The sequence below is a fragment of the Gekko japonicus genome, unplaced genomic scaffold (assembly GCF_001447785.1).
Source record: "Gekko japonicus isolate JY-2015 unplaced genomic scaffold, Gekko_japonicus_V1.1 scaffold2347, whole genome shotgun sequence".
Lineage (NCBI taxonomy): Eukaryota > Metazoa > Chordata > Lepidosauria > Squamata > Gekkonidae > Gekko > Gekko japonicus.
Window position 1 is genome coordinate 107357 of NW_015165891.1, and position 26589 is coordinate 133945.

General features: G+C 40.5%; 1 protein-coding gene across 2 annotated transcripts in view; it reads left to right on the forward strand.

Annotated features, from left to right (window-relative positions):
• The window catches only part of TTC17 (tetratricopeptide repeat domain 17), an 82530-nt gene that overhangs the window by 12104 nt on the left and 43837 nt on the right, over positions 1 to 26589 (forward strand). The window contains exons 2-16 of one of the 2 annotated variants that reach the window (XM_015411337.1): positions 59 to 148; positions 1453 to 1622; positions 3417 to 3528; positions 6203 to 6334; positions 6683 to 6792; positions 7852 to 7996; positions 8304 to 8443; positions 8872 to 9032; positions 10542 to 10654; positions 13572 to 13718; positions 14242 to 14357; positions 14781 to 14964; positions 15934 to 16011; positions 19247 to 19471; positions 24555 to 24741. In XM_015411337.1, coding sequence (XP_015266823.1) covers positions 59 to 148; positions 1453 to 1622; positions 3417 to 3528; positions 6203 to 6334; positions 6683 to 6792; positions 7852 to 7996; positions 8304 to 8443; positions 8872 to 9032; positions 10542 to 10654; positions 13572 to 13718; positions 14242 to 14357; positions 14781 to 14964; positions 15934 to 16011; positions 19247 to 19471; positions 24555 to 24741 — 2110 coding nt within the window. The remainder of the gene's footprint in view (positions 1 to 58; positions 149 to 1452; positions 1623 to 3416; positions 3529 to 6202; positions 6335 to 6682; positions 6793 to 7851; positions 7997 to 8303; positions 8444 to 8871; positions 9033 to 10541; positions 10655 to 13571; positions 13719 to 14241; positions 14358 to 14780; positions 14965 to 15933; positions 16012 to 19246; positions 19472 to 24554; positions 24742 to 26589) is intronic. The other variant, XM_015411338.1, reaches the window with a different exon arrangement.

Here is a 26589-nt window from a genome sequence, read left to right on the forward strand (position 1 = left end):
TGGTAAAAACAGGTTTAAAGAGAACTTATGGCAATGGCTACATTTGTCTGTCTTCCAGGTCGACTCACCAATGAACTTGAAACATCCTCATGATTTAGTAATTTTAATGAGACAAGAAACAACTGTTAACTACCTCAAAGAGCTGGAGGTAAGGCTTCTGTTACAAATTAGTTTTATAAACTTTGTAAGCAGCAGGAAGAATGACACTAGTTGGTATGTATTTGAAGAATTAAAGTATTTTATGTTGTATTATGTGCCAAGGTTGTGTTCTTGGTAGTCTTATTAAAGTTTATATGGAGAAATCCTAAATTTAAAAATTGTATATTAGCATTTGGCCGTTCTGTGTTGTGGGCCTTGGCCAATATCCATGACTTATTTCTGTTAATCCATGGGAGCTTGACACTTGTTTTTTTTGAGCAGCAGCTCTCATTGACTCATGACAGATTTCTTTTGGGAGTTACAAAAGCAGCTTCTGGTATGAGGTGAGAGGCCATCAATTCAAAGAAAAAAAAGTCCAAAAGTGTACTGGGCTAGTGCATATAAGCACTTCTTGGCATCCCATTCTTTATTTAAAATAACTGTTCAAGGCTTGTTAAACACGGTTTCATTGCATTTATGCTTTCTCCTCACTTGCGGAAATACTTTTCAGTTTTATAATAACTGAGTCTTATGTTAAGCAAGTAAATACTTTGGTATTCCAAAACTCTATATCCAAATGTAATGTCAAAGACACTTTGGGCTTTATCGGAGTAGTTCCCCACGCCCCACTGGAAAACTGCTATTGAACTACAACATTCTTTCAAAAACAATTGATATGGCTTCTGAGGAGTTCTTGTATTATAAAACAAAGACCTCTTGGCTTGCCCATCCTCTTCTATACACTTACATAGATTTCATTCCAAGAGGTTTCGGATATCCAAAATATACCATTGTGAAGGAACTTAATTTTTTAAAAAGTACTCAGAGTATTCTTGCCTCTGTTTTCTGCAAATTATCCTTTGTGTCTAAACGCACAGACCACCCCACCGTTTCTTGACCCTTGAAGAATATTGGCAGCCTTGGTTGTTTGCAAAGACTTGGTCTCCTGGCAATTATGTCCAATATGATGATTGATCATGGCTAGAAATATAGTCTCTGGTCTCTTCATTGGAAACTGGCATCATAAACCATGTGATTTTGCTTCTAAGTCCTAACTCTGATAAGATCTTGTAAGTGTTGCAGTTAATCTTGTGCGCAAAATTTTTCTTGTATCGAAAGTTATTTTTCTACATCTATGTATTAAGAACATATTTTATTCTTCCATGTTGTATTACATCAGTTTCATTCCACTATTTCTCAACTGTTTTGAGGATAATATGGGTAAAGTTTTCTTTACTGGACACTTGAGCTTTTCATAAGGAGAAACGTATCTTGATCTATATATATATTACTGTTTTGGGGTGTTTTTTTTAGAAACAATTAGTTGCTCAAAAGATCCATATAGAAGAGAATGAAGATAGAGACACAGGGCTGGAACAAAGACATAATAAAGAAGATCCCGATTGCATTAAAGCAAAGGTGCCATTGGGGGACTTGGATCTCTATGATGGCACATATATCACCTTGGAAAGCAAAGATATCAGGTAATGAGATGGCTAGTGTGTAAGAATTTACAATCGCTATGCTTTCTGATGGTGGGGAAGAGAGTATGGAAATCTCTGCTTGAGCAATAATAAAGATTTCTGAATTATTAGATAATTGCACGTTTTGGGGTGGAGAGTATACTTGTTCTGTTTTAATAGTGAGTATTGTATAGAACATTATAAATGTTCAAAATGCTTAACTCACTGTTATCTTTACAAGAGACATGTAAGGTATGTCAGCATTGTTGTACTCTTATTGTAAGTGGAGAGCCAAGAAAGAGTGGCCTTCTTAAGGTGAGTTAAAGGTAGAGGGGAAATTCTGTTTTACAGCAGAGTCTTTGAGCGTCTCTGCTATATAATAATTGTGTGTCATCAAGTTATAACCGACTCGTGGTGACCCCAGGACCTTGGCAAGTAATATTCAGAGGTTGTTTGCTGTTGCCTTCTTCTGTATAGCAAGCCGAGTCTTCCTTCATGGTCTCCCATCCAAGTACTAACCGTGGCCAATTTGCTTCGTTTCCAAACTCTGATGAGATTGGTCTAGTCAAGCTATTCAGGCTGCTGTCGGGGCCCATACTAGTTCTAACATATCTTAGTAAATCACCAGTATTCCATTTGAAGATCTTTGGGATTCAGTTGGAATCCTGAAATGTTGAGCTTGAGTAATGACAATATGTTATTTTATAATCATAAGATAACTTTAATTGATGTGGGCAGTTTTTGAGAGGCCAAGTAATCAGAGCAGTTACTTAAGTTTTTAATACTTGATACTTGCAGAACAAGAATGCTTCACAGTCTGAAAGTCTGAGTTAGGAGGCTGAGCTCTGAAATGAACTGGAGCTTGAAGTGATGGAATTTACATTCCCAACTTGTTCAGAGACTCAGCTAGTGGTCTTGGATAAATTACATTCTCTGTGTTCTTTCACTGTCTATGTCTAACTTACAGGTTTATTGAGACTAGAAATATATTACAGGTGCTATATAATGTTAGAATAGCTGCTAATTTAAAGAGGTAACACTGGTCTAGCTCAAAGAACCACTGTAGTCGTAGCAGCCACTGTAGTTATGTAGATTTTGTATAGATTATGTATTGATTGTCAACTCAAGGGATTTTCCCAAAGTATGTCTTGGTGCTGTTCTGCTTGTACATTTGTATGTTTTAATCTCTCTCGGGAATAAATTATTATTCTGCTGATTTGTGTTTCTGGAATTGTCTAAAGCTCTGCTTGTAGAAATGTCCATAGCTTTTCTCTGTCAAAACCTTCCAATAAAATAAGGGGTGTGGTCAGGATAATTCGATGGGAAATATTCACTTTGGCTGAAGTTACAGTTAATGTATTGAGTAGTTTTCTATCATCAAACCCCCTTTTACAGCCTGCTACAACAATATTTTATCACCAGGCTTTCATAGGCATTCCTAAAATGTATAAAATTTGCCTTTGGTGATTATGGGACTATGGGATTATGGCAGAATCCAGAGGAATACCTTGATTCAGAATATCATTCTTTTTAATTCCCCATTGAGGCTATTCAGAATATGGCACTAGAATATCCTGAATTTATATTTAACTGTGTACCTGTTTTCTGGGAGAGAGATTAGAGTTGCTTTCCAGCCTTTTATGTATCACTCAGTAAAAATACTATTAGTGCAAACAGTTCTGAAAGAGCTCTTACTGTATAAAGAAGATTGCGGAGCTAATAGATAAACAAAACAGTGAAATGTTAGCATCGTTCTTGCCTGACTCCTGTTACCTGTCATCTAATAGTCTATTGTTTGTATTTTTTTTAATTTAGTCCTGAAGACTATATAGACACAAAATTTCCTTTACCCCCTGATCTAGAACAACCAGAATGTACAAACATTCTAGATCTTCCATACAGCATTCATGCATTCCAGCATTTACGGGTAAGCAACGGTTGTTTAGGTTCTTCTACCACTTTGCCTCTGACTTGCCCCTCTTGCTGAGATGACTAAATACATTCTATAGTTCAGACTGTTTCTTCTATAATCACCTAATTCACGTAATCAGTTTTGTGAAGCAAATGATGTGCAGTTCAAACAGTTTTATGATTTTGCAGCAAGCACTTTCTTTGTAATATTTGGCAAAAGGCTCAGAATGCAGGGCAGGGCAGACCTCCTAGTGGTCAGTTCCTTGTTCAGGTTCCTTCTCCTTTACAGCTACTATTTTATACACACACATGCTCACACACCCCAACTTTGTTGACTAACTAAGTCCAATCTCTCTACCTTTCCATCCTTCAGATTCATTCTTATGCGGTTTTGGGTGGAAATGTTCAAATCCTTTTGATACTTTGAAAAAGTAATAACGTACACAAATTTGTGTTTGGCCAGAGTGAATGAGTGAAGAATAGTGAGTTCATAGGTTCAGAATTTAGATTTTTTTTCTACCTATAATGCTGCTACTACACCAAACCTTTGTTAGTTAAGCCCTGCAGCATAACAATCAGGGGTCATCCCATTGCAGTCCATATGCTTCATCCTGCCTTATCACAGTTACAGGACATTTACTTCAATCGAAGTGCTGGCCAATCATTTGCAAAATTTCCCACAAATTACACCCTTATGTTTTTCTGCATGTTAGTAGGGCACAAATATTTTAAGGTGTGGCCAGAATACCCTTTCTAACCAAGTCTAGTCTTTTTAAGTAGAATGGTATGAGCAGTACACTTTCTAAATATTTAAAGATTCATGATTATACAGGAGGAAGTGTGATTTCTTGGTTTCTCCCTGATTCTGTCTCCCTGATTCTGTGTTACTAAGTGAACATACATGGCAAAAACCCATCAGGATTACTTGTATTAGTATATAACTGGTAATAGAAGTGCTGGTGAGGGAACATGAATTAATAACAACAATGCTGTAGCACTGTAGTGCAGTGAGAGGGTTGGATCCCTTGGAATACTTTCTTTGGGGGGGGCAGACAGTTTTCACTGGCTCTCCCTCCTGCTGTACACCTCCAGCTCCACACACAAGCACCCCGCCATGCTTTCCTGGGCGTCCTAATCCCCGGGAACAGCATTTTGCTGAGCATTTTGTACTTCAGCAGAAAAAAAAAGAGTGAGGCAAGAAAGTTATGCTTTGCTGACAGAAATCCTTCTGTGGGATCCAAACAAGTGTGATTGGTTCCTTATAGAAGTGTATGTGAACAGTGTTCAGCACAAAAACGCTTTCCAGTGCAATCCTTTTGTGATTCTTGGTCATGCCAACCCTCCCACAAGGAGGAAGACAGCACTAATTCAAAATAGACTTAAAGGAGTCCTCCCTCTTAAAACTTTTGTACAATTAAGGAAGACTGGTATTAATAAAGGGGTTGTGCAGTATCTTTTGTGATATATAAAGAGATGATACTTAGATGTTTGGATATATGATTATATGTATTAATGTTTATATGATAATATAATGGTGAATAATTTGTAATAAAAATAGAAAAATAATATATAAACAGCTTATATATAAACTACTTGAGATACTTTGTAATCGTCTGTAACACGGTATTTGCTGACTTTTGGTATAACCCTCCCACAAGGAGCGTTGCAACTTCTCTCGTTTTCAAAACTTAAGCTGAGGACTTCAGGGCTTTGTTTTTTGTTTTTTAAATCTGTACATTCTTGAGCAACTGTTCTCTGTTCAAGTGTTTTTCCAAATGGCAAATCTTCCACACCTGAGCCTTTGCAATATTCAGAGAGACATGCTGTCACATCTAGGTCCTGTGTGCAGCACTAAGCTGTTCAGATCTGGGTTATATACTGTATGTTTTGGGTTTTTTAGCTTGCTTTATATTTTATCTTTTGTAGTGTACCTTCAGGCATTTTAGGTAAATATTTTTAGCGCCTGGTGACAGTCTTAAAATCATACCATGGGCAGTGTTCCCTCTAAGCTGAGTTAGTGTGAGCTAGCTCGCAGTTTTTTGGCCTCTGGCTCACACATTTTTGTCTCAGCTCAGGAAGGACGGCTCCAGAGCCAACTCATTTATGCAGCAGCCAAATCGCCAGCTCACAACTTTAATGTCGGCAGCTCATGAAGTAGAATTTTTGCTCACAACGCTCTACGGCTTAGAGGGAACATTGACCATGGGTATATCAGATTTGGTATTTTGAAAGAAAGCTAGAGACACTTCATAACTAAGCTGTTTCATGGTAAGTATTTTGCCAGCATTAAACATCAGATCTGGCTTATCAGGAATTCAACCTAATGTTCATGTTTTTTGAAACTTTAGTAGTTCATGCTAGAAACAGTAGTGAGTAAAGCATAAAAGTAGCTAGCATTTTTCTTTGTGGACTGCCTTAGCATTTTCTGCAACACATGTAAAGAATGTTGGACCTAGGCACCCTTTAATTTCTTGCAGCAAGGCGTTTAAGCAAGAGTGCATACTAAGGATCACTTCACACAATTCAGTAATGCCTGAACTGTTTAAAAAAACCCTGAGTATGTTCTCTTTGTACTTTTAAAATATGTTAGTGGACAACAGGCGTTCTAGTAAGATGGGTCTTCAGTCTTGATGCTAGAGAATCTCATTGTGTGTGCCAGATCACTGACTTTTTCCCCCCTCCCAATCTAGGGTATTCAAGAACGAGTTAACCTTTCGGCACCCTTGCTATCTAAAGAAGATCCTATATTTACTTACTTATCCAGAAGGTTAGGAAGAAGCATAGAGGAGATCGGTCATCGCATTTATGATGGTCTCATGAAGGTATGCTTTCAGTGACCACCTTAATCATTTTCCTGGAAAGAACATCTAGAAGCACTGATCCAGCATAATTTTTCTGGATTTACAAGGGCTTGTTCAGATGCTATCTAAGTACTAGTTACATGAAAATGTCCTAACTGGTAAAAAATGTGCTAGTGAAATGTAGTGAGATGCTGACTCATTTTGTTAATGATAAGAAGTCCATTTTCATTTTTCTGGCCTTCATGGTTACTGTTTATTGTGAAAACCAGAAAAGAGGGGTGTATTCTGAATCTGGTGTCAGCTTCTGCTACATGAAGACTCAGCTTGTTCGTTTGTTTTTACATTGATTGTATCTTTTTATTGTTACAGAACTCATCTTCTTGGGTATTGTATAACATGGCTTCCTTCTATTGGCGAATAAGGAATGAGCCATATCAGGTGGTGGAGTGTGCCATGCGGGCACTCCATTTTTCTTCAAGGTGAGGCTTTCTCCATGAAGCAGGGAAATGGCTTTTACAAGTAGCATAAGATAACACATTGTATGGTTGAAAATTAAATTGAACAGAAATTTCAGTCTCATCCCATCTAACTTGAACAGGCAATGTGTCTGTTGATATGCAGTTTAACTTCCATATTTTGTGTAGTTGTTTGTAGGCCAAGCTGCCTCTTGTCTCAGCTTAAGCATCACTAAGAAAATACTAAATTTTCAGTGTGTGCTGTTTGCTAACCTGAAACAAATGACAGTGAACATTTTATGTTAACTGTAAAGCTTATACCAAAATGTCCATCGCTTATACCAGATTTGAAATGTTCCCTGTGCCAAGAATAAAGTGGCTTAATTATATCTCACTTTTGCCCTTTTGTATAGCCCGTCTTCCTCACCCAACCCTTCCTTGAGTAAAATGTGTCACCAGTTATCTCATACTGCAGTGAAATCAACTTACTAGTTTAATATGTAGACAATAGGAATGGAAAGCTAAGCCATCAGAATAGCACAACAAAGATTTGCCTTGACACAGTTATTGAGAAAATGTATTTTTGCTTTGCAAGGCTATCAAAAGCTGTAGGTGTTTGATTAGCTGCCATTTGCTACACTGTTGCTTTAAATGTGATGCAAGTGTATCCTTTCATAGATCATTTTGTACTGGATATGTAAACCTGTATTTCATGAATAACTTTTTTTTACCTTACACACATTTTTATTTTCAAAATTGTTGGAAAAGTTAATCTGCAAATCAAGGATGCAAATCGTGTCTATAAAAAGCAGCAGTTCCAATGTGTGAAGTTAGGAGTTGAAGGGCTCCTCCATATGGAGCCAGATCAGCCGTTTCTGCAAGCCCAGTGCTGATGTCAAGACTGGCAGCATGTCTGAAATCTGTTTTAGCATGGGGTCAGGGAGGCGACTTTCCAGTTCTCTGTCATCTTGGCTTCCTCGAGGGATGATAGAGATCAAACCTAGAGCCTCAAGTTTGCCAGCAACATCGAGAAAGCACTTTTGATAACATCTCACTGACAACTTGTTCTTTCCTCTCTTTCAGGCACAATAAAGACATTGCACTGATAAACCTGGCGAATGTGTTGCACAGAGCACATTTCTCTGCTGATGCAGCCATCGTGGTCCACGCAGCTCTGGATTACAGTGATGTCTTCACTAGTTATTATACTTTGGGAAACATATATGCAGTAAATACAATGTTTTCGGTCATCTAGAATGGTTGCGTCATGTTGCTTAGTTCTGTAAGGCAGTAAGAGTGAGAGTGATGGGATCCAGCTGTCTTTGCAGAGGAATTGATCTCTCAGCTGACAGATAACAGCTTTTCATCTGAGTCATTTGTTTGAGAGTTTGACTAAAGTAGCTAGTATATCACCCATTTGACTCTCTGAGTGATCCCCTGATAAAACTAGTAATTGCTATAAAGAAGCTCGAAAGTAATATTTTACTGATCTCTGAGCGCTGCTAATGTGCCTTTTTTTCTCAATCCTTTTTCAGATGCTTGGGGAATACAACCACTCAGTACTGTGTTATGATCATGCTTTACAGGCCAAACCAGGGTTTGAGCAAGCAATAAAAAGGAAGCATGCTGTTCTATGTCAGCAAAAGCTCGAGCAGAAACTGGAGGCCCAGCATAGGTAAGTAGAGATGGTGGAAAGTGTAAACCACACCCAACTTGCAGTGACCCCATAGGGTTTTCAAGGCAAAAGATAAACATAGGTAGTTCGCCATTGCCTATCTCTGTGTAACAACCCTGGACTTCCATGGTGGTCTCCCATCCAAGTAATAACCAGGGCCAACCCTGCTTAGCTTCTGAGAGCTGAAGAGATTGGGGCTAGCCTGGACCATCCAGGTCCAGGTGTAGGTAGGCAGTGTGTCCTCTTAAAATTCGAGCAAAGTTTTGTCATTGGTCTTATTCACATTATGGCAAGCTATAACTCAACTCTGCCTGTAAAGAACAGAAAGACAGCAAGACCCAACCTTTCTGAAATAAGTGCTGGCATGTATCTGCAGGAAAAGAATATTTAAAACATCTTGAACTTAGCTTTCATTGACTTTTTTAAAGATCACTTCAGCGAACCTTAAATGAACTGAAGGAATATCAGAAGCAGCATGACCATTACTTGAGGCAACAGGAGATCTTAGAAAAGCACAAGCTGATTCAGGAAGAGCAGATCTTGAGGAACATCATCCATGAGACACAGATGGCAAAAGAAGCACAACTTGGTACCTATCGCATAATGACCATTCTTTGATCAGTTTGAAAAATGAAAAGTGTCCATGTGGTTCATGAAAGAATTCTGGGTTTTTTTATGGAACCAGCGCGTTTTGATAAATGGCAGATGGTATTCTATTGAGTGGAATGTTTGCTGGAGAAATATTCCAGCTCAAGAACTGTTTGATCCAGAAGTTGCATTTCAATAAGTTCTGCTTATATAAACAGAGCCTGTGAGTGATCTTCTGTTAAACTTCCACGATCAAGATCTAAAGGGCTATCTATGAGCTTTTTGGCCTCTTCTTTTTGGCAGCATCGCCCTCTGCATACTAATCCAAGCTTTCCCAATAAGCCAGCGGCCCTTCAGAACAGCATTTTATTAGGCTGAAGGTACAGTGTATAGCCGAGTCACAGCTTACTCATGGAGACAAGTTCCGCCTCATGATTTTTGAGATAAGAGGTGAGCAGAGGTGGCTTGCCATTGCCTTCCTGTGCATAGCAGCCCCTGTCTTCCTTGGTGGCCTCCCATCCCAGTACCAACCCTACTTAGATTCCGAGGTCTGATGAGATCAGGCTGATATGGGCTGTTAGGGCTGCTCCAGGTCATACCATTTGTTTGGTGCCTCTAGCATGAAGTATTCAGATGAGTGCTTCTAATACAGAGCTTCTGCATGTTACCGCTAATAAACTTACCTTTTTTCTTTTTTGCTGTCAGGTTGCAGCTGACTTATGGTGTTTTCAGGGGTTTTCAAGGCAAGAGCCTTTCAGAGGTCGTTTGCCCTTGCCTGCCTCTGCATAGCAACCCTAGACTTTCATGGTTGTCTCCCATCCAAGTACTAACCAGGGCTGACCATTCTTAGCTTCTGAGATCTGATGAGATTGGGCTTTCCTGGCCTATCCAGGTCAAGACAAAAAAAAGTATAAAGTGTGCCTTTGAGTCACAGCTGACTCATAGCAACCCCACGAAGTTCCACCTCATGAGGTTTTCAAGGCAAGAGATGAACAGAGGTGGTTTACCATTGCCTTTTCTGTGCATAGAAGCCCCCTTCTTCTCTCCCATCCAAATACTGACCCTGGTTAGATTCCAAGCTCTGATTGAGATCAAGCTAGTCTGGGCTATTTGGGCTGCTATTGGAAAGAAAATTGGGCAGTTGCCCTCTGTGTGTGCCAAAGTGTTTTGCATGTGGCCATGGGCCTCTTTGGATGCTGGCCAATAAGTACAGGACATGGAGTGGTCTGAAATTGTAAAAATACATGAAATAGTTACCTTTCAAATATGTATTAACTTTTGCTGTAGTGTTGCATCTCATGTCTGTTAGCTATGAATGCACACAACTGGGACATAGGTAACTGAAATACCCATGTTTCATGAAGTTTGCTCAAGAAATATAATATAGAGATAGCATTATAGATTAGATTAGATTCTGTTTATGGACACTTAGCTTGTGTACTCATATGCTTTATAGCATTAAATGATGCAGGGCAACATATCATTAGATGCAAACTTTTGTTTTATGCAGGGAACCATCAGATTTGTCGCTTGGGCAACCAGCAGCACAGTTTGCATTGCCAGTGGGACCAACCTGTTCGCTATCACCGTGGTGATATGTTTGAAAATGTTGAATATGTTGAGGTTTGTTGTGGTGCATTGGTCTTTTTGCTAAATAATCTATAAAGTTCTTGGAGCTGAAATAGGCACCTCCCTTTGGGATTTAAGGCTGCCTTGAAGTGTTCTGTAGCACCATGCTCAGCACACAATGACTTAAAAGTAAAGTTAGGCATTATTCTTTATTTGGAATTGTAAATAATAGTGTCCATTGTGCAAAAATATATTTAAGTTGTTCCTAGGAAAACAGAACTCCTTTTCTCTATCATAAGGGCTGAACATTCTCCCATGCCTCTTGACCAGAAGATTCTTTGTTGTCCAAAACAGAGATGATAAACAGATGCTGAGCTGAAATCACTGTGTGGCTCCCTTCCTCTTCCATTGGTGGAGCGTGGTATCCTTATTAGAGTTACTCCTACCAGCAGCTCCCCAGCGAGGGCTATGCTAAATATCTTGCACAGTCCTTCTGTTTGTGGTGCGAGTCAGATCTCCAACACATTCCCTTCTGCTCCACAGAAGCAGGACATTTTGAGACCATTGCTTCCCCCTTTCTGCTCGACAGCTCCACCTCTCTTCTTAAGGCAGTATTCCACAATGTTGTGCCTGCCATTGGGCTCCCTCATTCAATTTCTTCCACATTATTGGAGGCATCATCTTTTTGTCTGCAGGAGGAGCATCCATTCAGACACCACTGCCTCCATCATGGGAGGATGCTTGACTTGCCTCCTAACATTCTGTAATTGGCTCCGGCACCCCATGACAGATTTCATGGTGGAGCCCATTCCCTGTCCTCAAAGTTTCAAAGGTGTCCACAGATTGGGAACCCCTGCTCTAAGTGGGGGGAAACAACACTGGAATCATGCTAATGAAGGCTTTTTAAAAGATTGCTGCTTTCGCAGATGTGTCACAGCTTGTCTCAGCTGAAGATAAACAGTGCTGGCTTATGAAGATGCCTAGAGACCTACCTTCTGTCACTATGGAGAAAAGAGGGCCTGCGGAGGCTCAGGGCAGTGTCCTCCAGTGACCTCACAAAGTTGGTGATGATCTCCAGCTGACAGAACCTAGGTCCCAGCAAGTCTTTCCTACTCCTTCCCCTTCAACTATATGTGGCTGACCTTACTGAACAGTCTCAGAAATCCACCCCGAGCCCAAAGGGAATTCCAGAGTCTATCCAAAATGGAAGGCGGCTATGCAAGTGATTCCCAGAATCCTTCAAGGAAGCAATCTGAAAAGTGTGGATCACTCCAGGGGCCATCAAAAACGTAATCAACATTGTCAAAAGTGTATGTACTCTCTGGTGCAGCTATCAACTCTTTTGGTACCCCACTAGAAGATACTTCAGTGGCTACTTTTGTGTCAGGGACCATAGTCCCTAGAAATTAAGATCTCCATCTCAAAGAACCTAGGGACAAAGAAAAGGACTTCGTATCACATAATGTGCAACAAGCTGCCACTTGGCCATTAGAGCTTCTATAACTAACTCACTGCCTCAGTTCCATAGCTGAAGGTAAGTGGTCTCCAGCAGAGACAATGCACAGCATGTATTGGCTAAGCCATAAGTCACCAGACTAGCCCTAGAAGTTTTCAAGCACCAAGTGGAGAAAAGGGTGATAAAAATCTTAACTAACAATGTTAAGAGCTAACGTGGTGTCACACCAGCATCTGGGAGGCCCAGGTTTGCATCATCAGTCTTCCACAGAAACTTGCTGGGTGACCTGGGTTCATTCACGCACTCTCGGCTTAAACTGATTCATAGACTTGTAGGGACAAAATGGAGAAGGGGAGACTATTGTAAGCCACTCTGGGTCCCCATTAGGGAGAACAGAAGGGTCTGAATGAAGTAAACAAATAGACATCACCATGGCAAAGAGCCATATCAACAATCAGGAAGTAACACAGTCCTGCAAGAAGCTCTCCTGCTACTGCTCTGGCTGGCATGACATCACAATTACCTCAGCCCAACATGTCAGTGGCAAATCAGCACCGAGAATGACTGGATCCAGACTCCAAGAGACTAGGTCAAGAAAAAGATGATTTTCTGAGTAATTATTAGAAGCTTAGGGCAACCAGTTTTAGATCTGTTCACATCACCAGCCAATAAGAAACTTCCTACATTCTTTTCTTGGTTCAATACAGAGGGAGCAGAAGTGGAAGTTGTTCTAAATCATCCCTGGCCCAGAGGTTTACTGTACAGGTGTCCAGATTCCCCTTAATAGGATCAACCCAGATAGGGCAGAAGTGTTTTTCATTGAACTAGATTAGTCCAGGATGCCATGGTTCTCAGAATGAATGTCCATGGCAATTCACTCTTTCTGAATTCTTCCAGCACCACATGAAATGCACGTTCAGGGTTCTCTATACATTGTTAGCTCACCTGGAGCAGAATGCCTTCAGATATGCCAGACTAGTCTTCAACGTGCTACTGGCTTCCAGAAGATGTTCAGTGAAAAAACTTCTATGTGAGGCATTCACTACATTGTGTCAGTGCATGAATTTCTCAAGAGCAATAGTAGGAGAGGTGTTAGGCTTCCTCTGCAATGATCTCCAGCAAGGGTTTTGCCCTGAAACCCTGTAGAATCAGATCATATTCCTCTCCAATGTCGTGAAGACCAATGGCAGTTTTCTCAGACTATCCACGCACCCCTTAATCTGATACTTCCTCAGAGCTCCAGGATAAAGATTTCTAAGGAACTGTTTATTACCAAAAACAATTCATTACTTGTTTGAAACTTTGTAGCCATGCAGGTGTGTTCCTGAGTATGCCAAAACTTTGTTGATACTTCAAAACCATAAAGTGACCTCGAGACTTGTTTTTTAAAAAATTAGGCTAGGTAAAATGCTAGTATTTCTGAATGCAATCTTTATGAAAAAAATTAAGGTAACTGCTTTCATTTCAAAGAGGTTTAAAATGTATCCATCTCATACTGTTTTTTTCTTGGTTTAGTTTGGTGGTAGTGATACAGTTTCAAGTATGACATCCATAAATTCTGAACTTCATGCCAACCACAGTGACCTGAGCCACTCCTTGGGATCGTCCCCTTTAGTTCATTCTGTGTTCTCCTTATGGGGTCTGGATTCTGATGCTTACAGGGTAAGTGGACAGAATAGCCCCCTTTCCCCCCTTGGAAACAATGTAATGGCAGACTCTTTGTTCCTTAATGGAGATATCTCAATGCAGAAGTACGCAACTAGGAATATGTATACACAGGAGCAAATCTTGTTGGCCTCATACCTTATAATACATTGGAACTCAAAATAAGCTGCTTTATATGTACAAGTTTACCTCTTCTTTCCAATTTAACTTTTCATAACCTGTGCACCAGTCTTCATTTTGTTATAACTATAACCTGCTGCACAGTGCAGACAAAAGTACTGATGGGATTGCAGCACTGGTGTATAGAGGTCAAAACTAGAGAAACAATATCTGTCAAGTGATTAAAATTTGGACTGCTATGACCATGCATTTAGCTTCATAAACTCTGGAAATTGAAATGCTTTGAATTTCAGGGTGCCTCTATTTTGAATACGTTATCTCAGCAACTAGCTAATCAAAAGAGTAATAAAATTAACAGTATTCTTAACCATCTAAGGAAGTCTGTGCTTTCTTTGACTAGGAAAAGCAGAGTGTTCTGTGGCCTAAAAGATCAGATTGTATAAAATCCTATGCAACTATCCCCACCTCAGAGGAACTACCAACCTATTTCCTGCATCCAGAGAACAGGGGACAAAGGTATGTATTTGGTCAATCAGAAAAGTGGGATAATGGAAGAATCTCGGTACCATGATATGTTGTAAGCGAAACTGTAAGATGCTTTTTTGTGGATTTTTTTTTAAAAAATTAAAAATTGAAAAGAAAAGTGGAATTTAAATGTAATCTTACATTTGTGAGTAAATATCATTGAACTAACAGATACGCTCTTAAAAAAGCTCTTCCAAGTAAGCCTGTATAGTATCATACTACACAATATTCTTTTAGTGGGCATTCAGTGATATGATATGGCAGAGAGCACCAACTGAAAGTTCTTGTGTGTTATCTGACAAATAACAAGGAGCATTGGTTCTGCTGCTGCTGATTCTACACGGATGTAGCCATGCTCTGAGTGGTAAAATCAGTTGTATTATATACTTGTGTGTTGATTCCTGTGATTGTTAGGATATATTCAGTACTCGACAGTGCAGAAGAGGACCATGCAGATACAGATCTCTATGAGCCAGATTGTTCTTCCATTTCTGATGCCCATGCTGCAGACTCATTCTACTTGTTCTTCAAAGAACTAGACAGTCATCTGGACCTGAAGGAAAATATGCCAGACAGTCATGCAAAGCAAGTAAGAAATGTGTGTGTTTTCAGTGTCTTATTTATCCTGCAACTAGCTGTTTCCAGTCTTGGAATGTTCTCAAAAGCAAGAAGTCCTCTCACACAAAACCAAATTTGGATGCAAGTCAATCAAGGCAGCACCCTCTTTGGCACTGATTAGATCCTTTGGCCTTGATTTCTTTGGCTAGCTGACAGAGTTCTTATAAATTAGTTTATTCTATCACTTTCTGCAAGTATATTAAATTAATTCATGTGTTAGTATAATAGCTAAAAGCTGAGCTACAAATCAGGAATCCCCTGATTCAAATCTCTCTTAGGCAAGGCACTGTATCTCAGACTCACCTGTCAATTTGCAATATGGAAATAATAGAATTTGACCTACTTTACCAAATTGTTTGTAAGGATTACAGCAAGTTTATGTATATGAAGTACCTTGAACACTCTAAAGTGTTACATAAATGCTAAGTACTGTGTGTGTGTGTCCCCAGCAAATAAGTGAAAAGAGCAGCCACTGCTATTCTAAGTCACTTATGGGTATATTGTCTGCTCTGAATTATTGAGGGTGGGAGGAAATTATTATGTCTTTCTCTCATGTCTAATGCCAAGTATCAGGGCTCCATGCAATAAAACTGAGACACTCTGGTTGTAGCCCAGTTTTCACTTCTTTGCTGTCTGTTCTGCTGTTAGAAAAGTGTCATAAACCATTCTTCACCAGCATAACCTGGTACTTATTTTATATTTTTTTATTCTCTGGGTCAAACTGCATCTATACGAAGCTTATGAAATCAATGTAGCAGTTTGGGTTTTCCCCAAAAATTTAGTCTTGCCAATTTAGCCACAATCTTCAGAATATATGCTTTGTCAGCTATTTACTTTGTGATAATCTGGCTATCCTTCAGGGCAGTAAATCTGAATAACCAAGCTGGCTTTTTTGATTAACTTTTATACTTCTGGTTAGAATTTTCAATGTTCTTTTTGTATTGTCCAGATCTTATACTCTCGTGTCAGCAATCACTTGTCTTCCCAGCAGCAAATAGGATCGTTTATCCATCATGCCATTGTAAAGGCAAGTATACCCATAGTTACTGCAATGTGTACTTTTTGCTTACCTCCTTGAGTATACAACATTATTGTCAGAGTCCATGAGCACTGTGATCTACATGGAGGCAAGTATCTATTTTGTAATTTAAGGCATTTTACTGATTTCATTTAAACAACAAATAACCAGGATGACATAGAAAATTCCTAACCATGTCAAATTTTACAGCCTCCATGCACAAAAATTATTGAGGCCATGCAGTAAAACTAAGATAAAAGTATGCTCTCCCTTACTCATGTCCAGAGATCTGGATCCTATGGATCCATTCTGCTGATGATGGTGCTTTCTACCAGTGCAAGGAGACTTCCCACACAAGAGGCTACCTCATAGGGTTGTAAGGATAAAATAATGGAGAGAAAAAACGATGTAAGCCACTTTGAGTTTACTTTGGGGGAGAAAGGCAGCGTATAAATTAACTAACTAGCTAAATAAGTTATTCCTCTGGTGGCAGAACCTCTTAAGTGAGACCAGGGCTTCTTGTCCCAGAGGAAAGCACCATCATTAGCAAAACAGACCTGAAGGAGCCAACACAGTATCTGCAAATAAAAAATCTGCAGTGCAAGGGTCACTAGAAGCTTAACTCATTTCAAGCAAACTGTGGCATAATTGAAAATAAATAAGTTATTCCTCTGGGGATACAGAAAGCTGTGGAGCAGCAGATTACAGACCAATAATCTTCGTACTCCGTAGCAATAACTTTGCTATGTATATCTGACCTGCCGTTTCAACAAATGAAGCAACTGAGGAAAATCTCATAAAATGTTGCTGTTGCCATTATTAAATACTGGCCAGAATAAAGAAAATATGCAGTGCTACATAAGTGTTGCATTCCAAAATTATTATATCCTTCAAATCCCACTGACTTCAAAGGATTTAAAAGGGCATAATTCGGTTTCCTGTGGGTATTTTTTATTCATTGTTCTAGTGCTGCTTCTAATGCAAGGAAAATCAAGCTTGAATAACTGTAGCTTGGCAGAAATTCTGTTCTGAGGGTAGGTCTCATTCCCCAGCAGAGGTCTCAAGATCAAGTGCATGTATCCCTGTATAAAGGGCAAGGTACCATTAGTTTTTAGCCTTAATACCACTGAGTTTGATGCAAGCAGGCCACTGTTAAGGAAGAGGGATCATTCATGTGAGTGTGTGATCATTCTTGGAACCACTCTAAGACTTTATTAAAAGCAGCCATGGTCTAGTGCTCTTAAAGCCCATTGAAGGATCTTACCATTAGGTAAGGATCCCAGCATTCCTGTTTATGACTGTGAGTTTGGCAACGTCAACTATGACTTCACTGCCTTTTATATTTTATTAGCAAAAGTCCTGTTAAGATGGCTGAGATGGAGGTCTTTTCTCCAACCACACAGCACTTTTCTACTCACCACTGTCTCATCTTGTCTTAGATGTCAAAATCTTGTCTTAGATAGAGCAAGGGGGCAGGACCACATGTGCTTTTTGAAACCTGGGTTTGCCTCCATTGCCGTGAATTGAACAATCTTTCCAGGCTATGAAGAGATGGTATAAGCAGTGTAGCCTATTGCCAATGTAGAATGCTTTTTGTTTAAAAGAAATACAGACATGTATCTACAAAAATCTATTTGGTCCTTTAGCACTGACAATCTACAGCTTATCAAAATATTTCAAGTCAGATTCTAAAAGCACAATAAGATTGGAATCTCTTTTTACTATTTCCAATATTACAAACCACCAGTAATCTTTTTGACAAAAAAATTACCATTTCTAGTTGAACTGTTAATCTTTTTAATTGATCCAGAAACAAACTTCACCCAGCTGGCATGTGGTTTTACCATTAGTTCAATGTAGCTGAAAAATAATTTTGAAGGGGAGTCCCTATTTTGTTATCCTGCAGAACAAGTTAAAATTGTAAGAATTCTGTGCTTTCTCAATGTGTCTGAAGAAAGTGTCTGATCTATTTGGGGAAGATGTTCCAAGCCATAATCATACAATTTGTCTCAATGATTCCCATCAGATCTTTACCTTAATATTAGTATAAAGGCACATTGAATACTTGCCTGGCCCTGTGGTAATTCATGAAAACCAACCAGTTCAAGTAAAACAGCTTCTGTCAACCCCTTCCCATCTGACCATTCCCATCTGTCAAAATAGTTATTCTTGCATTTGTCCTTCTCCAGATCTTTCAGTCTGTCAAAAGCTATTTGAAGGGCAGGTTTTGTTCCTTTTGCAATGCTGTGACCAAGAGTAGGGCTTTGTTTTCCCCATAGAATGAATCATAGGGGTTCATGCATACAAGGAAAATAAAGATGTGTCTTTAGGGATGCCATTGTTAGAGGAGTTAAACCTTCTCCCTGTGATTTGCGTCATTTGCTCCTCTGTTTACTTCCCGTGTTGTATTTCTTGGTCATACTAGAGTGTGACATAGTGGAGTGGAATTTTGGGAACTGGTTTTTATATAGTTGGATTCCATTAGAGCAGGGGTGTCAAACATAATGCCTGGGGGCCAGAACCAGCCCGTCCAGGACTGTTATGTGACCCGCAAGCAACTGGTGAAAGGGAGGGAACAGGAGGATGCTTGGAGGTGGGCAGGTGGGTGGAGCCACTCCAACTATGGCTTCAGCATGGCGGGATAGCCTCATCTGCAGCAGTCAAGCAGAATCCCTTCACTTCAGGGACCAATAAGGTGAGAGCCACTGCAGCTGCATTCATACCTATCCAGTTGGCCTGCAGTTCCAGGGATGCTGCCCCAGATGGCTGCAGGGATCAGCATTTGCAGGGGTGTGTGTGTGCAGACAATCCTCTGTTGGGGCATGGGAGCTGTACTGCTGGCTCTCCAGTCCACCCATGTGGGTTTTCCTCTGTACCCCTCTCCCAGCCCATGGGGCCTTGCAGTGAGGATACACCAACTCAGAGCTTACCAGTTGTTGTCCTTTGTAAAGGTTATATGTCTGGTACTCGGCATTATGTTTTATGGCACACATGGCCCAGCCTGACAAAGTGATATTCATGTCAGATCCGGCCCTCATAACAAATGAGTTCAACACCTCTGCATTAGAGTGTGCATTTTTGTTTCATGCATGCATGGCCCTCTGCTGATGATTGCTGAGTATGTTTCAAAGTTGTATAGCTGTAGCATCTGAAGGGGCTTTATCACTAGTACTACAAAGGAGAGGGTAAAGATTATATGGATAACCTTTCCTCCCACTTCTTTTGTTTGTTTTTAAAATTTCAGGCAAGAGATCCTTTATGGCTAGTGCTCAATGAAGCTGGCCTTTATTGGCGTGCATTTGGAAATGGCACCTTTGCCTTCACTTGCTTACGGAAAGCATTGAACCTGGCTCCACATGAATTCCAAGATATCCCTTTAGTCAATCTAGCAAACCTTCTGATTCATTATGGTCTTCACTTGGATGCCAGCAAGCTTCTGCGAAAAGCTTTAACCATCAATGGCTCAGAGGTGAGGTGTTTGCTCTGAAGTGCATCAAGAGAGAAGCTTATTTCCTTACCCTATTTGGTTTGTTTTTAAGCCATTCAAGGGTCAAATATTATAATTTTGCTGGTTTGTTAGATTTGAACCCTAAGTATAAGTTTTTTCTGTGCTAGGATTGACCAGTTGTATGTAGTCAAGCTGAAGTGGCTGCCTCATGCTGTGCATTTGCAGTGTTGTTTCTTCCAGAATGATTAGCTCTGCATGTAAATAAAGCCTGATATGGTGAAATTAAGCCACTGTCCAATGCTCAGCCTTCTAAAAGAGACTGTAAATAGTGGCTTGTCAAGTTCTAAGCCTGCTGATCACAGGTGGGAGTTTCTTAGCTCTTGTCTGTGTTTCACCTGCTCTCAGATCTTTCTCACCTTTCACATTTCCCTTGCCCTCTTATTAGAATGCACAATGGCCTCCCTATTTATTCTCCAGAATGAGGACGTTTGGGGTTGACCCCAGTTCTGATCAAGATACAGAGGGCTTGAGCTGTTTTGAAAATTAGCAATTTGGGTTGCTAATGGGTATTCAACAGCATCTCATTGTTTTGATGTGAAACCTGTACTCTGGAAAAGAGGCTACTGTTACGATAAAATATGGAGAAAGAGAATGGTTTCCAGTTGGCAAAGGTGTCAGACAAGGTTGTATTTTATCTATCTGTTCAATTCTTATGCAGAACATATGATAAAAGCTGGATTAATTTAGATAAGGCAAGTGGGGACCTGCAAGAAACTTGCAGGGAGGGGACATTCCCCACCTTTGCTTCTTCCCCTTCCCCTTCTTTCCTTTTCTTTCTCTCCCCAACCTAATACCCCTTTCTTTTCTCTTCTCTCTCCCACCCAATCCAATCTCCCTTTCTTTCTCTTCTCCCCCCCACCCTTTCCTTTTCTCTCTCTCCTAAGACAATCCCCCTTTATGCTGTCTCCTACAGCCAGTCTCTCCTCCTTTCTCTTTCTCTCCCCTTCAAGCCAATCCTTCCTTCTTTCTTCCCCCCAAGCCAATACCCCCATATTTCCCTTTCTCTCCCACACAGTCAATCCCCCCCTTTCCCTTGCCTTTTCAGCCCAGCAGTGGCAGTGCCTGGGAGCTGCTCCAGGCTTGGTCCAGGTTCCCTGCTACAGCAGCTAGGTCCAGAGCTACTCCCAGTGTTCTGCGTCACTGCAGCTGGGCCCAGAGCTGCTCCTGATGTTCCCTGCCACCAGGCCTGGAGCTGCTACATAGGAGCAGAAGCAGCAGCCGGGCTGTCAAGAGTAACTTTTTTTTTTAACTTTTCAAATTCGTTTGCAAACCTAGAAAGTCACCCAAGTTTGCAAGAAAACCTGGTTGGGGTAAGTGTGCTCCCATCTGCAGATTTAGATATCTGCAGGTAGGGGGCACACTTGGGAATTAGATATGTAGATAGAGTGACTGGTTCCTCCATTCTTACACCCCCACTTTTGACACATTGCACCTTCGGAGTTGTAGTTTTCAGCTGGCCTTACTACAACCATAGCAAAGGGAATTAGAACTACAACTCCCAAGTTGGAAGTCCCAAAAGGCCGTGGGACATTAGCAGGGAGTCAGTTAAATTGTAAATCAGTTAAAGTGGTAAACAGGAAGTGGCTTTGGAATTTAAAGGGGTTGGGGGGGAAAGGGAAGGTCTGGACATCTCTCTGAATTACACCTGATCTCGAGACTACAGAGATCAGTCTCCATGGAGAAAATGGCTGCTTTGGGCAGTGGACTCCATGGCATTATACCCTTCTAAGGTTCCTCCCCACCCCAGACGCGGCCCTCCAAAGGCTCTACCCCTCAAATCTACAGGTATTTCCAAACCCAGAGTAGGCATACCTGTAACTGGCTACAGAACTGCTTTCCAGACCCTTGAAACCCAGAAAACATGCATGTGGCTCTCCTCCCATACTACCCACTTGGGGCAGCAAAATGACTTGAGACAGCCCTGCCTTATAGCCAAGCAGCAGGAGATAAACATGGCTCGCTTCCCTCTATTTTCCCCTTCTCTCTGCCGCCCCACCAGTCACAGCAGGGACACTCACATGCAGCCTCTTTCTAGAGTTCGCTGTATTTCTTCCCACAACGGACCTTACTCCTCGTTATAGGCAGAAAACAGTGAAGACTTAAAACAACTACTGCTGAAGGTTAAATAAATCAGACAATAAAAAAATTAAAAAAGCAGAAAGTGTTAAAGTAGGATTACAGCTGAACACCAAGAAGACAAAAGTAATGACTTCTGAGGAATTACACAACTTTAAGGTTGGCAATGAAGAAACTGAAATTGTTGAAAGATTTTCTATTCCTTGGCTCAGTTATCAACCAAAAGGGAGACTGCAGCCATGAAATCAGGAGACTGAGACTGGGAAGGGCAGCCATGAAGGAGCTAGAAAAGATTCTTAAGGGATGTGTTGCTGGCGACCAAGATCAAGTTAAGTCATGCCATTAGTACGTATTAGTGTGAAAACTGGACAATGAAGAAAGTTGATTACTTTGAATTGTGGTGTTGGAGGATAATTTTACGCATGCAGTGGACCACCAAAACAACAAATAAGTGGGTTTTACATCAAATCAAGCCTGAAATCTTCTTTAGAAGCTAAAATGACCAAACTTAATGTTCCTGGTTGCTGGGAGGGAGAGACTGAACATGTGCACTTCCCACATATATAGGTGCTGTGTTAAAGGGATCTTACATCAGCTTACTTGTGCCCTTTTGCCCTCTATGTGCACTGGTTTCAGTGTATTAGAGAGCTAGAGTCTATATATAACTATGGTGCCCCTGTCCAACTTCTCTCCCTCAGAAGCAAGATTTTCCCTCCATTTTTCTTTCCCTGTCTGACTGAGCTGCCCTAGTAATGTGTTTTCTTCTTTCTTGAAGAACTCTGGCTGTCCCACCTTGTCACAATATGATATTTTGGCTGTTTGCTCAGCCCAGGAACCTGAGGGAAGGATTGGGAGTCCCCTTTAACTTTAATAGCACTAGAGATGTTTTTATATTACAAATTAACAAAATATTGTATTCAACATAGAGGGAAAAGGTCAGGTGAAATCAGAGGTTGAAATTTCAGAGGTAAAACCAGTAGATGCACAGACTTCAAGTCCTTTTGTTTCAAGCTAATGAGACTTTCTTAAGCTGTTCAGACTTACTTAAAATCTTCATGTTAGAGGCTTTTGTTTCAGTGTTTTCTAGACACTCCAGCACACTTTCTTTATGTATTCTCTGACTCTTTTGGTTTCCAGAAGGCTGGTACACTCTACCTAAACCCCTTCTCTTGAAACTCCAGTACTCGTCTTGTGTTTTAAACTGACTCTTAAGGTCTCTAAAAGCAGTTTCTAACCACACCATACCAGGGATCTCTACACTCTTCCGAGCTAACTCTCTGTTTGACTGCATAGGGAAATTCTTCTCTCACTAGAAGATCTATCCCCTTTCTTTGGCCTGAATGGGAGTTTCCATCTAACTACCCACTTGTCCTTGCCAACTTTCCCCCAGTTCTTCTTTCTGTGTTAAACTGCTCTCAGTCAGGGCTGAATTCCGAATGAATTCTTCTCCTCAGCATTCAGGTTTAAAGTCTTTCTCTGCTAAGCTGATGATAACCTGTCAGATTGCTTGAAGCAGCCTGTCAATCAAGGCTCTCTGTTTCTGTGAAGAATTAACCCTTTGTAGTCCTTCGGCTGTTTCTACAGCACTTCTAAGATTTAAAAAAACTACAAACCATCACAATAACATATATTGGGGCACAACTGCTCAAATAGGTGAGTAGTGATACCTCATTATTGTAAGGAGGATGCATATTATTTCTCCTGTATCTTGTCTTCACTGCCTTGTCGTGGCAAGGGGGCTTGCGTGGTTCAATGAGGCTGTGGGCTATGCCGTGGAGGGCCACCCAAGATGGACAGGCCACAGCAAAGAACTCAGACCAAGCGTGATCCCCTAGAGAAGGAAATGGCAGCCCACTCCGGTATTTTTGCCAAGAAAACCCCATGGACAATATCAAAATAGTTGCAGAAAGTGAAGAGGACCTTAAGAGCCTCTTGCTCAGACTTAAAGAGGAGAGCACAAAAGTGGGCTTGAAGCTCAACATCAAAAAAACTAAGATCATGGCATCCGGCCCCATCACTCCTTGGCAAATAGAAGGGAAAGTCGTGGAAGTAGTGACAGACTTCACGTTCCTGGGATCCCAGATCACTGCAGACTGTGACAGCAGCCATGAAATTAAAAGACACCTGCTCCTTGGGAGGAAAGCGATGGCGAACCTAAACAGCATGATAAAAAGTAGAGACATCACCCTGCCAACAAAAGTCCGCATGGTCAAAGCAATGGTATTCCCAGTAGTCATGTATGGCTGCGAGAGTTGAACTATAAGGAAGGCCGCGTGCCGAAGAATAGATTCTTTTGAACTATGGTGCTGGAGAAGACTCTTGAGAGTCCCTTGGACTGCCAGAAGATCAAATCAGTCAATCCTAAAAGAAATCAACCCTGACTGTTCCCTGGAAGGCAGATAATGAAACTGAAGCTCAAATACTTTGGCCACCAAATGAGAATGGAGCACTCACTGGAGAAGACCCTGATGCTGGGAAAGATTGAAGGTCAAAGAAGACGGGAACGGCAAAGGATGAGATGGTTAGACAGTGTCATAGATGCAACGAACATGAAGTTGAGCAAACTTCAGAGGACGGTGGAAGACCAGAAGGCCTGGCGTGGTCTGGTCCATGGGGTTGCGAAGAGTCGGACTCGACTGTGCAACTGAACAACAACATCTTGGAACTTCTTGATGATATATTTATAATTTTGATTTAAAGGCTGCATTCTAGGACTATATTGATGTTTACAGTGTACCAGGATATGAAAAATGAAATATTGTAAAATTCCCAATTAGTTTTGATTCATAGACAGCCAAATAGAATTTCTGTGCTAGTACCTAATACTGTTGCTTTGTTAAAAGGCTTTGGAGCATTTTTCCCAAAAGGGGAAATTAAAAGCCTGATCATTTGTCGAAGCATACAAGTTAACAATTTTGGCCTTCACTTTTGTTTGTGCTGATGTAAGTTTCCTTTTCTTTCTTTTTAGCCACTGACTTTCTTGAGCTTAGGAAATGCCGGCTTGGCTCTGAAGAATGTTAGCGGAGCATTGCAGGCTTTCAGGCATGCCCTGGACCTGACTACCAAGTGTCCGGAGTGTGAGAAGAGCCTGAAGCTAATCCGCTGTTTGCAGTTCTATCCATTTTTGTACAACATCACCACCTCATCCTGCAGTGGTAAGCAGCTGCTAAAAAAGTCCCCAACATAATAACCTATTTTTGTAAGGCTTCCTACAGAAATAGGACTACACCTCTCATTGATAAGCATATTTCTTCTGCTGGTCTATTTTAATTTATTTTGGTATTCATAATCCCCTTTTTTGCCTGACGGGAGGCCCAAAGCAGCTTACATCATTCCCCCCCTCCATTTATCCTCACAACAACCCTGTGAGGCAGGTTAGGCTGAGAGAATGGACTAGCCCTAGGTCACCCAGCAAACTTCCATGGCAGAGTAGGGATTTGAACCTGATATGTTATTTTCCCTTTAGATCTAGCAGAGAGTGATTTCTAAAAGTCTGGAGCAAAACCCTGTTTCCCCTCTCTACCTAAACCCCTAAACCTCTCTACCTAGTTCTCCAGAGATCTCTCTACAAAGAGTATTAGGGCAGGATTACCATTACTTTGTAGTACTGTTGGAATGTTTAAAGAACCAAATACTAGTGGAAAAGCTATTAAAGAATAACTTGTCATTTTAAGCCTAAGCTTTCCTTGCTGAATAGAGAATGTGCATATATGCTCATTTTAGAAGAGGCTTGGGAAGTAATTTTAAAGCCAAACCACTGTATTAAATACAGGTGCTGTGTTTCTTTAGAACATTTGAGCATTTTTGTAATATGCCTTTCTCCCTGATACTAAAGGTGGATTGATACTTAAAACACAGTAGATGCAGTAAACAATGCATGTAGTTCTAACTTCCTGTTTAAAGAGAGCCGTGAAAAGCTTGAACAGAAGCCTTCAAAATTAAATGTTAAAGCTGTGATGAAGGTAGCACCATCCCTGCTGCAATTCAGAAAAAATGCAAGGCAGTTTTTTACAAGCACCTTTGACTAAATGTGATTTTTATACTGGCACTTTTAATTTTTTTTTTTAGGATGGTGGTTTTCATTTTTGTATATTGTATTTATGACTGGAACCCACTTTGAACTTCCTTAGGAAGAATAGTATATAAATATATTAAAGACATTCTTGCATGTTAACACTCATACTTTATTTACAATGTATGGGTGGAAGGAACCTGGAAGTCCATACCAGCTTTGCCATTCACTATTCTTAAACTACTTGGCTGCAGCTTATCTTTTGGGTCACACATAGCACAGTGTCCATTGTGTACTAAATGCAAGGGCTTCTATTTGTTGATCATAGGTTCTGAGTACTAGATAAAGAAATCTGCCCATAGCACATCCATGGCTGATGGGGTGAAATGTATTTTTCATGTCATGTTTCACATGTATATTTAGAGTGATACCTTAACCATTCCTTTCTTCACTTATGCCTTCTCTACATATTAAAGCAAGATTGAGGCTTTGAGGATTACATAATTCAGTAGCAGCTCTATTGGCTTGTATGTCTTTTCATGGGAGGGAAATGGAAAGCCTACCCAAATAGTTCCTAGAAATGATGTTTCTAATGTGATTTTTTTTTAGTTTGGTGCTAGTTTGAGAGCATATTGATTTCTGTTTCCATCCTTTGTGGTCAGCAGATACATTCAAGACATACCAAAATGAAGTAGACAAAACAGAGGTGATCTAATCGTTTTAATTTTAGGAAGTTCCTTATTTACATTGTCCTCCCTGCATTGCTCTTACGTGTGGTGTTCCTTTCTTTTATAGACTACAGAGGTGGTCAACACTTCAGGTCATCTTGTCCATCACCTGCTAATGAGAAAACTTTAGAACTTTGAATGTGTGAAATAGTGTGAATACTTTTGTTGTTCTGTTCCCTTTTTTTTTAAGAATATGAAATAAACATTCTAGTGAATAAAATTTCTAATATTGATGATCTTTGGGGTTAGGGGTTGGGAGAGGG